The 14583-nt window shown below is 40.0% G+C and overlaps 2 protein-coding genes across 3 annotated transcripts in view; one reads left to right on the top strand and one right to left on the bottom strand.

Moving 5' to 3' along the window:
* The first annotated feature begins 1348 nt into the window (after positions 1-1348).
* Positions 1349-8083, top strand: LOC115797458 (chymotrypsinogen B-like). The gene is made up of 7 exons (XM_030754040.1): positions 1349-1429; positions 2146-2160; positions 2565-2715; positions 5118-5374; positions 5454-5602; positions 6990-7174; positions 7580-8083. The coding sequence occupies exons 1-7, from the start codon at positions 1351-1353 to the stop codon at positions 7743-7745; spliced, it is 1002 nt and encodes a 333-aa protein (XP_030609900.1). The 5' UTR covers positions 1349-1350; the 3' UTR covers positions 7746-8083.
* A 5680-nt stretch (positions 8084-13763) lies between these two features.
* shroom4 (shroom family member 4) overlaps positions 13764-14583 on the bottom strand; it is a 111158-nt gene continuing 110338 nt past the window's right edge. For both annotated transcript variants that reach the window (XM_030753112.1, XM_030753114.1), the window contains one exon: positions 13764-14034. In XM_030753112.1, the coding sequence (XP_030608972.1) occupies positions 13878-14034 (157 nt within the window). In that variant the 3' untranslated portion in view covers positions 13764-13877. The remainder of the gene's footprint in view (positions 14035-14583) is intronic.

Genomic DNA, 14583 nt, shown 5'->3' with positions numbered 1-14583 from the left:
AACATCAGTAAAAAGGGCGCTCCATGAGACGTACAACCCATTGAAGCACTGGAAAACAATGTTAACTAAAAATTTCATGGGCTTCGTTCTGTAGAACGCTCGGGGTTCCTGCGTTCTTGGCTCTTGGATGCCAGCCTGGTTGAGGATTTTCATGAAAGGCATCCCGAAAAGCCTGATGGGTCACTCTAAGTTTCTCTCCCTCTTTCTTGTCTGTGTTCTTCTGCAGTATTTAAGCTGAACCTCTCCTTGTCATTCTTCTCCACACTGTTATGCTACCCAGTCGACAGTGTCACTCAGGCCACTTCTGTTATCACTGAAAGTTCACTTACCAGCTATTTATCTCCCCTGTTAATGGCAGAGACCCCCTGCTGGCCACCAAACCAAATCTGTGGGAAAAAAGAAAACCCAGAGGGCCAAACTTTGAGTCTGAAACTGACCTGAGAGTTGAAGTGTGGGCAAAACCTGTTTAAGGAGAGACTTACCAGAGACCTGTGCCACTTCAAGGGACTGTTTGTGAGTTCAGTCTGCAACAGCTTATCTGCAAGCTATTCAGAGGAAATTTAATTTGGACTTTGTGATTAAGTAAAGTTTGCAATATCAGTATTCTTGTTTGTTGTGCCTGCAAAGTCCTTTGAAATCTAGCTGTAACAAAATATACTCCAATTATAGAATGAACCAGTGTTAATTTAACAGGATAACAAATTTACTTTACGTTTCTTACATCCTAATGAATGTCTTATAATCAGCATTTATGTTGCTGTTAGTAATAAACAGGAAAGATTTATAAGGGCCATGTTACTGTTGAATCAAGTTTTTCCAGGAACCTTAACCTCAAAGTGTTACAAAACACAGGAGTTGAAGCATGTGACGACTCCTACAATGTTCAAAACAATCAAAATTCAAGCAGAAATTATAAGATGCCACAGATTGTCCTCACAACTTGAAGAAAAACAAGGTATATTAAAAAAAAATACAAAAAAGAAATCATTTTTTGAATGATCTAATGAGCCAGTTCATCACCGTGAACACAAACTTCCTCACAGCTACACTGAACAGTTTCAGATGTTTGTAGCTTTTTGGACAGTTCATGAAACATAAGCAGCATATTACTCCTACTACTACTAATAATGATGATGATGATAAAATGATCAGATCTGGTGACAGTCTGTTAAGGAGCTCTATGGGGAATCTGGTTTCACCTTCTACACAACATTTCTGTAAATACATTCATCACTGCGCTGGAGAAAAACACAAAGACCAACGAGTCTGACTGGATGCTTTGTGCTCTGATGACTGTCAGGTAAAGGTGGAGCCCAGCACAAGTTTTACATGTTTAAAGTCTAAATTGAAATGAAGGAGGTACATTCAACAATGGCTCTCCAACAGTTTGTGTGCTGCTTCACTGTGCTGATCATTTTCTTATGCAAAGGTGAGGAAAAAGTTTTTGATTTTTCTTCAAATATTTTCTCATTACTGAAGTTATATCAGGGGTGGGAGAAGTACAGGATTAATTAGAGGCACAAACACTGATTAATCTAAATAAAAGGTTCCACCTGTAAAAGGGCCCTTTAAGCATTAATGTCATAAATATCAACTATTATAATGTAATCAAAGTGATTTAGTCAAAGTCACTGATTCCTTCATGTTTGCAGTGATACTTCTTTATTTGATATCAACATTTTCTGCTCTATTCAGTCATTACAAACATTTCATGTTAGTTTATGTGGGTTATTTTTTACTATGTTAAAAAGACAGTAACTGCATATATGATAATTTATTATCATATATGCAGTTACTGATGTTACCCTCATTTTTTTGTGGGAAGAATTGTGAATTATTTGATGAGGTACACAAAGGTACAAGTTTTATGTCAAAAGTAACAACATCAGTTTGTTTTGGCAGAGCTGCAGATTTTTGTTTTGTCCTGTTTGAAATGTTCAAATATTGAAATTAGATCTAAAGATTAACGGGTTGAATTTTGACCAAAATAAATATCTGAACTTTTTTCTCCAACAATGTTCTGTTTAGCATGTGAGCAGTTCTTGGAATTGGAACAATAAATCACATATTTGCTTTCTCACTGATGTACATCATCACCTGCACTGAGCCGGTTCAGCATGTTTGTCTCTGTTTTCTCATTTCCAGGTTCAGAGCAGCTCAGTAAGTATCCAAATGCATTTTTACAAGTTTCCTTCTGTCAGCTGTACAATAATTAGAGAAAATACACAATAATACTATCAACATTTGTTTCAGTGACTCTTGTTTTTCTTTAATCTATGGAATTATCTTGTTGTGGAAAATTGTCCAGTTTTCCAGTTTGCTCATGCAGAGGGGAAAATGTAACGAACCATCGTGTTTATATCACAGTCTCGTGTTCAGATGCTCAGCTGGTTTGAGTCGATACATCTTAAAATAACATCCACACAAATGCCAGTGCTCCAGATTTCCCAGCAGAGCATTGCTTCATAACAAGATGATCAACGTTATCTGTCACCTGTGAGTGGTTTTAATGTTTTGGCTGATTACTGAACTCGCTGTTTATCTGTCGTCTCTTCTTTTGTCAGCATGTGGCACGGCTCTGAAAAACAACAGAATCATAGGAGGTCAAGATGCAACATCAGGAAGTTGGCCCTGGCACGCTCTTGTAAATTATTTGTATGGAGGGACTCTGATCACTGACCAGTGGGTGCTGACAGCTGCATCCATCACACCACTGTGAGTCACTGATGCAGGTTCACACTTTTGTTGAAGGATATGATGATGATGATGATCTCTAACATTCATGTGTAGTACATGCCTATTAGAGATCATTTTTTAATATTTCCTCACAAACTGTTGTTGACCAAAGTGCTGCAGCCAGATGGACAAAATACATAAAACAATCAAACAGATTTAAAAAACATAATGAAAGTAAAGAAGGACAGATAAGAAGTGATCAGAACTGAGTCTGGTTTAAAAGACAAAGAATAAAAGTGGGTTTTCAGAAGGGTTATTAATGTGTCCAATGTTTGGAGGTCCTGATATGAAGGAGCAGTTTGGTTCACAGTTCAGGAGCAGCCACTGCAAAGGCCTGATCTCCACTGTGTTGTAATCTGGAAGTTGGGACAGCTACTGTAGCAACATCCACTCAGCAGATCTCAGTGATCTAGTGGGATCGTGCAAAGTTCAAAGATCAGAGAGGGAAGAAGCTGCCAACCCTCGCAGAGCCTCAAAAACAAACAACAAAATCCTAACATCTATTTTAAAACTGACTGGCAGCCAGTTAGGGAAGATAATTTGGAGGATATGTGGTCCTACCACACTGCAGTATTTTGGCTGCACTAAGCAGCAACAAACTGACATCTGAATAAAGACTGTTACACTCATCACGTCGAGGTGAAATGAAGACATGGATAATTCAAAGTCTCTGAAGCAGAGGAATGACTTCACCTTTGCGAGCACCCTAAACTGAAAGAAGTTTTAACGGCAGCATTTATGTGTTTATCCAAAGTTAGAGAGCTGTCAAAGATCAGCTCCAGGTTTTTTTATTAAACAGAGCCATCCATGTCTCAACATCTTTCAGACAGTCCAGTAAGGTCTTCAGAGGAGTCCTGGCTTCATGTTTCAGTGGCAGGTTCAGTGCTGTGAACAAGTATTTGCTCTCTTCCTGATTTCTGCTGTTTTAATTCAGCCACATTGGAGGCTTCTCCAGCATTACTGACTACGCCACACCGAAGCGTTCTTTTTGTTGGTTTGTTTGTTTTTTCTTGGAGCCATTCAGGGTTTGACGTGCTGGTTTGCACTCTTGGAGTACGTTTGGTAGTTCGGCCACTCCTGGGGAGGTTCACCCTGTGTGGATAACGGCTCTCACTGTGATTCACTGCAATCCCAAAGCCTTAGAAATGGCTTTGTAACCTTTTCCAGACAGATGGATGTCAGTGACTTTGTTTCTCTGCTGTTTCTGTAGATTGTAGCATGAGTTTGTTTTTGAGATCTTTTAGCTTCACTTTGTCAGGCAGGTTCTATTTAAGTGATTTCTTGGTTCAGCAGGTTTGGCAGTAATCAGGCCTGAGTGTGGTCAGTGAATTTAACTCAGCTTTCCAAATTAATTCATGATCAAACAAGGGGGAAAATTACTTCTTCACACAGGACAGGGTAGGTTTGTTCCCTTAATAAATAAACTATCATTTAAATACTGCATGTTGTAGTTACTCTGGTTTTCTTTGTCTAATATTAAAATTTATTTGATATATATTTGAAATATGTGAGTGACAAATATGCAGAGAACTAAGGAAGAGAGCAAATAGTTTTTCACAGTAAATGTCATCTAAATCCTACACACTATAAATCTAGTGTGAAAGGTTCAGGTTACTTTATTTGTACCTGTAGGCAGATTTGGTCTGCAATCATGAGTCCTCCACCCTCACATGTACACTCTCAGTACAGACACAACAGAAAAAAATAAATAAATAAATTTGAGCACAAAACCCACAAACTAACAAAGCTGTGATTTGATCATCTGTGCAAGGAAGAAATTTGGAATATCACAAGTCCTTAAAAGTTCCTGCTTTGGAAAATAATCTTTCATCTTCCTCTTTGGTCTCTTTCTCCATCGCTGAGTGTCGCATGTTAACATTTTTCTCTCTCTGAGGGAAATCCTCCAGCTGTGCATTTACCTGCCAGGACACAGTGTACAACAAACCTCACACAAACACTGTGTGTGTTCAGTGATATTTGTAGAGCTGTTTGAAAAGTTACATTTCAAATTAACTGCTACTCAAAAACTACTCTGTTTATGCTCCTGTCCTGAAACACCAGCTACATGCTGAAGTTTGACATCTACAGCACGAGTGTGTCACAGGAATCAGAATGTTGAGGGTGTAAGTGCGGCATGGGGGTGTAATCTGCTTATTACTCAGCAAATATCTCCATGCAGTCAACTAGAAGCAACGAGCGGCTACAGCACACGAGACGTAGAAGTAAAAAGAAACTCATGATACTGACTGCTTTGTACTGTGATCATCATCAACATGAGACACAATAAAAATGTCCTCTGTGTGCGTGTGTGTGTGTGTGTGTGTGTGTGTGTGTGTGTGTGTGTGCGTGCGTGCGTGTGCGCGCGTGTGTGCGTCTCAAAGTGTCAGCAGTAATGTCTATCTGGGCCGCTACACTTTGTCTGGTTTAAATCCAAATGAAGTGACTCGAACAGTGGAAGAAGTCACCTGCCATCCTAACTACAACGATTTGACACTTGAGAACGACATCTGTCTCCTGAAGCTGTCGGCTCCTGTGAATTTCACAGACTACATTCGTCCGATCTGCTTAGCCTCAGAAAACAGCACTTTCAACAGTGACACCATCAGCTGGGCCATCAGTTTTTTTTCTCAAACTGAATGTAAGTTATAAAATATTTTCTTTTACAGTATTGTGTTGGAATCTTAGAAAGTCCTGATCTTTGAATTCTCTCCTATTAGATGATTCTGAATTTACCCCAGTCCAGCAGGAGGTGAATTTACCAATAGTGGGAAACAGTGAGTGCATAAAGACCTATTCAGACCCCGTTTTGGAATCCGCCATTAAAAATGGCATCTGTGCCGGAGCTGTGGGGAAGACTCCATGTTCGGTGACCACAACCTTTATTTGTTATGCAATCTCTTGTTGCCTGCCACAGTGATAATCTGTCACTTTTAGTCACACTTTAGTTTATTATTTTGCTGTAGTCGTCCATAAATATTGATATTCTAGCTCTTCTGCTCTCATGTTTTGTCTTTTTTTTTGACACATTTATTCCATGAAACTAATTCCTATAAAAGAATTTTCTGCTTGTTTGGGGTCACTGGATGATGCTGTTACTAATCAATATTTATCACAAATATCAGTTCTTTTGCCAATTTTTCTACCTGTTACATTTTAGATTGAATTCAAACTTTATTGCAGTCTGTCTTCATTGGATGCTTCAGCTTTTGTATCACTTGTAGCAAAATTATGTAAATTAATATTTTTGTCATAGTTTTCTTTCACAAATCTGTGTGACGATTAACTGTTAACACAAAAGCTTCAGTATCCATTTCATGCATTCAGTAGAAAGAAACCTCCATGAGACATTCAGCCCAACTTAGCACTGAAATAAAAGACAGTTAAAAAGTTATTCTAAGTAACTCCAGTGCCAATTTGTTTTTATGCCTGAATCATCATCAGTGAAGAGAACGGGACTCCAGCAGAGGACCTTCAACATCTGGTGGTCTCTGTCAAATGCTAATGTAGTCTGTGAACACAGAACCCACTAAAAGATGCTGGGACCTCAGGCCACCCTCATGAAGTCTGTTTCTGGTAGTTTGGTCAGAAACGTGCCTGTAAGGAGCCCTCTGGGGGTCATTTTGTAGGTCTTTGGCAGTGCAGCTCCTCTTCCTTGCACAAAGTAGCAGACACTGGTCCTCCTGCTGGGTCGATGGCCCGAAGCTCTTCTTGTGTAACTGCTCTTCTCCTGGTATCTCCAACACACTCTTGAGACTGTGCTGGGAGACACAGCAAACCTTCTAGTAATGGCATGTGTGGAAGTGCCATCCTGGAGGAGCACGATTACTTTAGCAACTTGAATAGGCTGCAGGTTATGTCTCATGCTGCCAGCAGTGACATGGACACTAACAAAAAGCTAAACTAGAGAAAAATCAGTCAGGAGGGATAATGATGGAGAGATGGTCTGCAGCCACCTCCTGAGAAACATTCCCTTTGTGAGGCTGTCTTCTTGTTGCCTCTCCAGAGCATCTGTGGTCACTTTGATTTGCACCAAAGTAGCTGAAATGGATTCACAGTAGTTTATGTCTCCTAAACGGACAGACTGATATAAATGAAGTGTAACTGCCTTTGTGTGACACTGTGATGATCAAGCTTTCCCTTAATTTTCTGAGCAGTTTATAACAAGAATTACCCAACAGGGGAAATGACTGAAAAAGACCGATCTTTAAGAAATACCATCTGTGTTAATAACGTTTATCAATTTCTGTCCATAGTTTGATGAAGGAGGACCACTCATGACCAAAAAAGAATCAGTCTGGGTCCAGAGTGGAGTTCTGAGTTTTACTTCATGTAAAGGACTTGGACTCTACACTCGTGTGTCCCGGTACCAGAAATGGATCAACGACACCGTCACTGGGACACCACCAGGCTTTGTTACCGTCACCAGTTCAACATCACCATCAACCACTGCCCCTCCCACTCTCCCTCCCACTCTCTCTGCTACTGCCCCTCCCACTCTCCCTCCTACTGCCCCTCCCACTCTCCCTCCCACTCTCTCTGCTACTGCCCCTCCCACTCTCCCTCCTACTGCCCCTCCCACTCTCTCTGCTACTGCCCCTCCCACTCTCCCTGCTACTGCCCCTCCCACTCTCTCTGCTACTGCCCCTCCCACTCTCCCTCCTACTGCCCCTCCCACTCTCCCTCCTACTGCCCCTCCCACTCTCCCTCCCACTCTCTCTGCTACTGCCCCTCCCACTCTCTCTGCTACTGCCCCTCCCACTCTCCCTGCTACTGCCCCTCCCACTCTCTCTGCTACTGCCCCTCCCACTCTCCCTCCTACTGCCCCTCCCACTCTCCCTCCCACTCTCTCTGCTACTGCCCCTCCCACTCTCCCTCCTACTGCCCCCACCACTGTGATATGTCAAAGTGTGTTTTGCTGTGGTGAAAATCTGATCCACTTCACTCACTTCACCTCACTCTGTGCTCTTGTTGTGTTGCTCCACATATTTGCTGGAATTGGTGGAACATAAGACAACATATTTACTCATGTTCTGTGTTTACGTGCAAACATGAAATACTTTATCTGAGTATTTTTGCCTTCATGACATTTTATAACTGAGGTAAATGCTGCACTTGTTCCTCTACTATATCTAATTAGGGACAGCTGAAGTTTTTAAAGGCTTTACTGTTTAAATTAGATTGTATCTGTCTAGATTTACTGTACTCTCTTTAAACTATTTTAATAACTTACTTCATTCTTAACCTTTCATTAAGTTTCATTTTATATTGGATACTATAAATAATAGAAAACATAAAGTTTGTTACTGTCATTAAGAAATCAAACCCTTCTTAAATAATCCCATGTTAAATGTTATGAAGCTGTTATTTTTTTTTCTGTTATTTGCTCAAAATCTTAAAAGTCTTATGCAAATAAATCAAGATCTTTGAAATCTGTTTTTCTTTTTGTGATGGAATGTTTTGGCTTCCAGACACACACCACACACTGTCTTTGATATAACACAGCTGATCTAATGCCAGTATTACTTCATTGATGTAGAATCAGGATAGATTTGTTTCTTCTGGCTTTACAAAACCTCAGATGGAGATTTTAACATAATATTTGCATAATTATGTTCAAAGGTTCTCCAGCCCAGATTTAACATCACAGTAGGAATGCTGTACATCAGATGACCAGCAGATGTCAGCGCTCCCAAATGAGCTGGTAAATGGGGCTTTGTGTAATCAGGCCTTCAGTGAAGCAGCTGGTCAGAAAGGTTCAACACATTCACGCGCCCTCATCACACCATCACTGCTAACCTCTATTTAGAAGGAAGAAAGCAGCAGAAAGCAAAAGTCCATAATCCCAATGACAAGAGGCACAAAACAACATCCAAAACCCACATTAGGAAAAAACTCACAGGGAGTTGATCAGACCCCAAATGATATGACCCTTCAAAGTTTACCCACAATACACTTTTTCAAGTTTTCTCCAGTGAATTATCAGAAAACAGAGATTGTTATTCATCACATTTGTATTATTGTAATTCTTGTCTCAGCAAAGCTTCCCTGGAACATCTGCAGGTGGTCCAGAAAGCTGCTGCGAGGCTTCTGTCTCTAAGAACTCCCACGTCACACTGTTGCTGAGCTCTGTCTCTTCATTACTTTCACTTTAAGATTCTGGTTTTGACTTTCAGAGCTCTGCAAGGAGAAGCGTCAGCATACATCAGTGAACTTTTACAGTGATGCATCTCCAGCAGGTCCCTGAGGGCTGCTGGCTGTGCTGAGATTTTGCAGCAGTGAACCCCCCCAGACTCTGGAGCTCTCTCCCTCTGAGCCTGAGATCTGTGGGCTTGTTGATCTCTTTCAAAAAAGCAGCTAAAAACACATTTTTTAAAAACTTTTAGGAACCTTTTTGTCTTTATGTTTCTATGTTTTTTTTTTTTTTGTGGAGCACTTTGTGTTATCTTGAAATGTGCTACATAAATAAAATTTTATTTACTTTTACTTACAAACGTACCGATACGTTACTCTAGATCCCGGACATTAAATCGATGCAGTTTAGCTCCTGAAACATACGTCAAATGATACTGAAGCTGAGTTATAGAAAAATATTGCACTCAAATCAAACCATCTCCTTCAACCACTGCTGTTTTATTCAGTTGATTTCTTATTCTCTGGTCTCTTAGTGTTTGGTCTTTATACCCCTGACATTGATATATTTTAATGAGCCCTGCTTTTAGAGCTCCATCAACGATTTAGGCAGAACTTCAGTATTAATGACACAGGCACTCACTTCCCTTCAGGAAAACTCCCCAGATCCACAGAGCTGCTGAATGACTCCACTCATCATCCGTCCACCTCCATTTACCCCGGGCTGTATTTACTTAACCGTACAACCACATTCGAACATCACCCCTTCCCCCGAGAGGTGAACACATTTAAGGACCGGACACTAAACTGACATGAAGAGATCATTCACCCACAAGGGCATAAATCACAGCAGGAGACATGAAGCTGGTTTAAAATATCATTATTATTATTTATGGTACTTTTTTTTCCTCACAAGTGTTTTTGCAGTTATAAAACAGGCCTCTTCAGTAATGCATTTTACAAAAAGACACATGGAAACACCAACAGAAGAAATATTCTCTTTCTCAGGTCCAACAAGCAACTTTTTGCCCCTCTCCTTTCAAATCGTTACATTTCCAGTCAATGTATAGTACAGGAATACATTTAATATATATACAAAACACAGGATTAACAAGTATAATTGGACAGCTTAAGTTCAGGTGTGTTTTGAATTAAAACAAAAGGAATCCTCTGAAACCAAAGTGAACATAACCAAGTTTGAAACTCTAAATAAAATGTAGGTTGCTTGTAATCAGGCATAGATGCTCACGTCTACTTTTATATTTGATTTACTCAGACAGGCAGGTCTGGACTCAAAAACGTCCTTAAACACGTCCTTTCCGAGGTTTAGGACAGTGGATAAAGCTCGGGAAACTTTGGCAAGAACTCACAAATCACAAGATAGAAGTTTTAAAATTTAATGAAGGGTTGTAGCAACAATCAGTTAACTAGGATAAATGGGAATGTGCCTTTCCGTTTGAACTCCCCATTTCAGGAAAGCCAAGCTCTCTCTGTTTTGTCAATATATATAAACCACAAGCTTCAGTTTTTAAAGGACTTGTTTGAAATGTCATTGAACACTTATTTGCTCTCTAGATAAAGATAAGAAAGCTGATACCACTCTCATACAAATAAACTTCCAAGAGCCTGTTAGCTTATCTTAGCAGAAAGGCTTGAAACAAGGGAACTATGTAGTTTGTTTAATCTGTACTGGCTGTAAAAACAAAGCTAAAACAAGTAAATTGTAAATAGGTAGAATTTTACTGTCATTCACTTTTGTAATAGTGTTGTTTTTACAATTTTTTAACTGCACTTCAATGCTCAATATTTAACACATTGTACCCAGTTTTTTTAATCCATACCACAGAGATGGACACAGCTACCATGATGTCATCATCCATTGGTTTTAGAGATGCTCCAACTGCATTTTCCTTGGCTGACTCTGATTTCCAATTTTTCTCTAAGTGCCACCTCATTGGTTTATGAAGTCCTGTTTCTCAGTTTCTAAAAATCAAATGTGAAGATGAAGGGTGGGTCTGGTGACTAAGCATATTGCATATTGGCTAAACACTCATCAATCACAAGTCAAGCCAATAAGCATATTGTCAAGAATTACACAATAGACTTAATTTTTTACTCAGTATGACCCAAAAGGAGTGACTGAACCCATGAACTCAGCATAAAAGTGCTTACAGAGGTAAAATCAGTCATTTTCCCAGAGACTTCTCAAAGATTGGAATTCTTTTTAGAACAGCAGCTGTTGCCACCTGGTGGCCTTTGGAGAGAATGCAGGTTTAAAGCCCTCATTGCATTGGCCAGAAGCTACGTCCATGTTTTATACAGTAAAAGCATAAAAATAAACTAGTTAATGATTTAGCTCCATCACAGGTTCGCCTCATTAACATCAACAGTTACTGACTTTTGAGATATTACAATTTAAATTTCCAATTAAAATGAACTTTTACTATCTAATACACTGTATCCAGTTTATTTAATCCATAGAGAGAAAAAACATAAAAACAAGCTAATACTAATACAACTAATTATAAATTTTGCCCTTTAACACCATTAACATCTGCATTAATTTGCAATTTTACTACTTTTATAATTATCTTTACTTTAAAGTTACTAATTAGCACACTGGATATCATTTAATTTATGATTAAATTGTTTAATTTATGGTTATATTTTTATGGTCAATTTAAATCAAAACAAGCTACCCAAAGCAACTAGGCATCAAGTAGCTAAACCTTTACACTTTTGTTCTACTATCATTTGCAGTACTTACCTTCTGTAACATTACTCCTTTTATCATTTTAATATTTACTTTAAGCCTCACCAATCAGCACATCAGACCTTGTTTGAAACAAACTAGCTAAAAACAACAAGCCACTAAATCCTAAATGTTAGTTCCATTAGCGTCAATAGATGGACCTTTAAAGTATTGTTGCTTTCACACTTTTAATCCCTTATTTATGGATTAAATAAACATAATATAATGCATCAATTATTTCATTTTGCTGACAGAATACGATAGAGTTAAGCTTTCCATTTATACTAAGCTAAGCTAACCGGCTGCTAGGTGTAACCATACACATTTACTGAAGGGACACGGCAATACTATCAGTCTTTTTGGCAAAAAAGCCAAAATGTAAATAGCATTTGGGACTCTGATTTGGGCCAAAAATAGCTGATTTTTTTTTAAAAAAAAAACATTTTGAAAACTTTATAGTTGCTGGACCAAGCTTATTGGATTAAAAAAAAAGAGAAAAGAAATAAAGAAACTCTCGTCAGGCGCAAACCAAACGCTCCTCTGGATTCATCCACCATCAACATATACAGTAAACTTCAACTCCTTCTGATCGTCTCGCTCATCTTTTACAACCAATTCCAGTCATTTCAAATATCAAAACCACTATATACACACCGTATACACTATAAACACACGTCTTCTGTACATAACGGTTCACTCTGCGGCAGTATACGTCAGCGAAGTGTCAAACTCCACACAGTAAAACGTGTTTACAGCCACAGACATTACAGTAAAGGGAAAACAAAGTGATATGACCATACGATGCTCAGATAATACAGTATGTGTGTTGCTGAAGGCAGCAGAAATTACATGTTTAGCTGTTAATAGTGCTGCAAATGGCATTTCACAATATTGGCTTTAGTGTGGTTAACGTAAGCACCAAAAAACCAAAATCCTCCTTTGATTCACTGAACCAGGAGATTTAAATACATAAAAACAACAACAACAAAGTGAGCAGCGTCTTAGTGACACATTCATTGAGCAAAAATGTCTTTGGCAACATGGTGCGATGCTGGTTAGAGGGGAATAAATGTTACAGTACAGGTCTCATATTGGGAAGCAGAGGGTATGACGTTTTCTGACGTGTTTGTTTGGTTCAGAAGTCACTCGCTATGAATCCTTGTTACAGTCTTCTCCAGCTCACAACCCACCCCCCCAACAGTGAACGTGCCCTCTGCTCTCAGATCACACATCTGGAGATTAACTGCTGATATGTTTTTGGTACACCTTCAGACTTATCCGTCCACTGCAGTCTATTAATGACCATAACAGTCTTTTTTTTTTCCACCCCCAGAGGTGCAAGTCAGTCTCGTCTTTTTTTATTTTGGCACCTTGGACTCGCGCCTCTTCTTTGGTCTCTGTTATTGAGAGTCCATTCTTTCCCGCCTACCTAAAAATCCTGCAGGGTGCTGATTCAGCTGTTTGTTCTAGACCTGAAACCTCTGTATGCAGGTCTGCTAATCCTTTAAAGAAGCAGTCTGGGGTGCTAAATGTGAAGCTAAATAAGGACTTCAGTCTCATAACCTCCATAAAACAGGAAAAAATCTGTGAGGCTGTGAGTTTTAGAGGTGCTAACAGGACAATTTTGCCACCTGTGGATGGAGCTGGTCCCGTTACTTCCAGTCAAAGTTAACCAGCTCCTAACAGTTCATATTTAGTGTCATAAACAATTGTCAAGAAAGTGAAGATGCTTATTTCGCAGCATGCAAGGAGTTTTTGCAAACCTGCAGCAACCTGCAGGAAGGGAAACAGAGAGGGGGGCATCTTTCAAAATAAGAGCTCAGGGATTATTCACTACTAAACAGATTGTGAATGGGATCGTTATTTTGAACACGTAAAATGGATCACCAAATCTTCTGTTCTTCCCATCCAAGTAAAGTCTAGAAATAGAAGAAAAACAGATACTTTTTCAGACTAAACGTGACTGCAACCCCGCTCCTTTTTCTTCTCTTTAGAGCTCCTGGAGTGGTGGCCTAGGGGAGAAGAAGAGGGTTCGTCACTGAGAGGACCCTGGTTCAAATCCTCGGGCTGGCATCACTGTGGGTCCCTGAGCAAGCCCACCCCCCCAGGTTGCTCCCCGGGCGCCCTTTGGCTGCCCCCTGCTCCATGCTGTGCTGTGTGTACTACATACTCCATGTGTGTGATGGGTTAAATGCAGAGAATGAATTTCACTGCATGTAAATGTATGTGACAAATAAAGCTCTTTCTTCTTCTTCTTCTCTTAATATTGTCCGTATCCCATCGACATTCCCATGCCTATTCCCAGCCCCAGTCCCAGGCTCTCCCTCAGCCCCCTCAGCTGCTCTTCTCCCAGCCGAATCTTGTCCTCCAACTGCCGTTGCTCGACCAGCAAGGCGGCCTTCATCTTCACAAAGTGGCTGCAGAGGGGAAAAAAAAAAGCAAAACAGTGGATATTATTAAAATGCTGAATGTGAAGCTTTCATATTTTTATTTATGGAGTTTTGTGAATTTTAAAATGTTTCATTTTATATTCTGTTGCACGTTGTCCAGCCTGTCCTGTGCCGTGTATGCAGCTCAACTATTTTATGAAACAGGAGGATTCCCCTGATTTACACCAGCTGCATGCTCAGAGACGTCGCCAAACAAAACCCACACCCTCTTGTGAGGCAGGCCACACATTACCTGACTGACTCAGACCTTAGAGCCACTCCTTATCCCGATTTTACAGATCTGGATTCCTGACTTCCCTTAGCTGCCTCGATCTACTGTAAGATGGCAAAGGCTGTTCACCTTGGAGACATGGCTATGGTTTGCCATGACACTTTAGACCTTCTCCCTCGGACGTTCAAGGAAAGCTTCCCAGTGTGCAGATCCTATTTCGGGGCAAGCCCACTCCGGTGCCTGACAATGGGCTCACAAAGAAAAGTGAACTCTCCCCAGGGCCACTATCAGCCACTTTGGGTTTG

This window comes from Archocentrus centrarchus, chromosome 18 (assembly GCF_007364275.1).
Source record: "Archocentrus centrarchus isolate MPI-CPG fArcCen1 chromosome 18, fArcCen1, whole genome shotgun sequence".
Lineage (NCBI taxonomy): Eukaryota > Metazoa > Chordata > Actinopteri > Cichliformes > Cichlidae > Archocentrus > Archocentrus centrarchus.
Note: the sequence above shows the minus strand (reverse complement) of the source record. Positions and strands in the feature narration are given on the sequence as shown.

Excerpts from the sequence above, each read along its gene's own strand:
- LOC115797458 (XM_030754040.1), top strand. The coding sequence starts at position 1,351 with ATGAAGGAGGTACATTCAACAATGGCTCTCCAACAGTTTGTGTGCTGC. Across the intron at positions 2,716-5,117 it reads GCTGCATCCATCACACCACT|TGTCAGCAGTAATGTCTATC; the intron begins GTGAGTCACTGA and ends TGCGTCTCAAAG. Across the intron at positions 5,603-6,989 it reads TGGGGAAGACTCCATGTTCG|TTTGATGAAGGAGGACCACT; the intron begins GTGACCACAACC and ends TTCTGTCCATAG.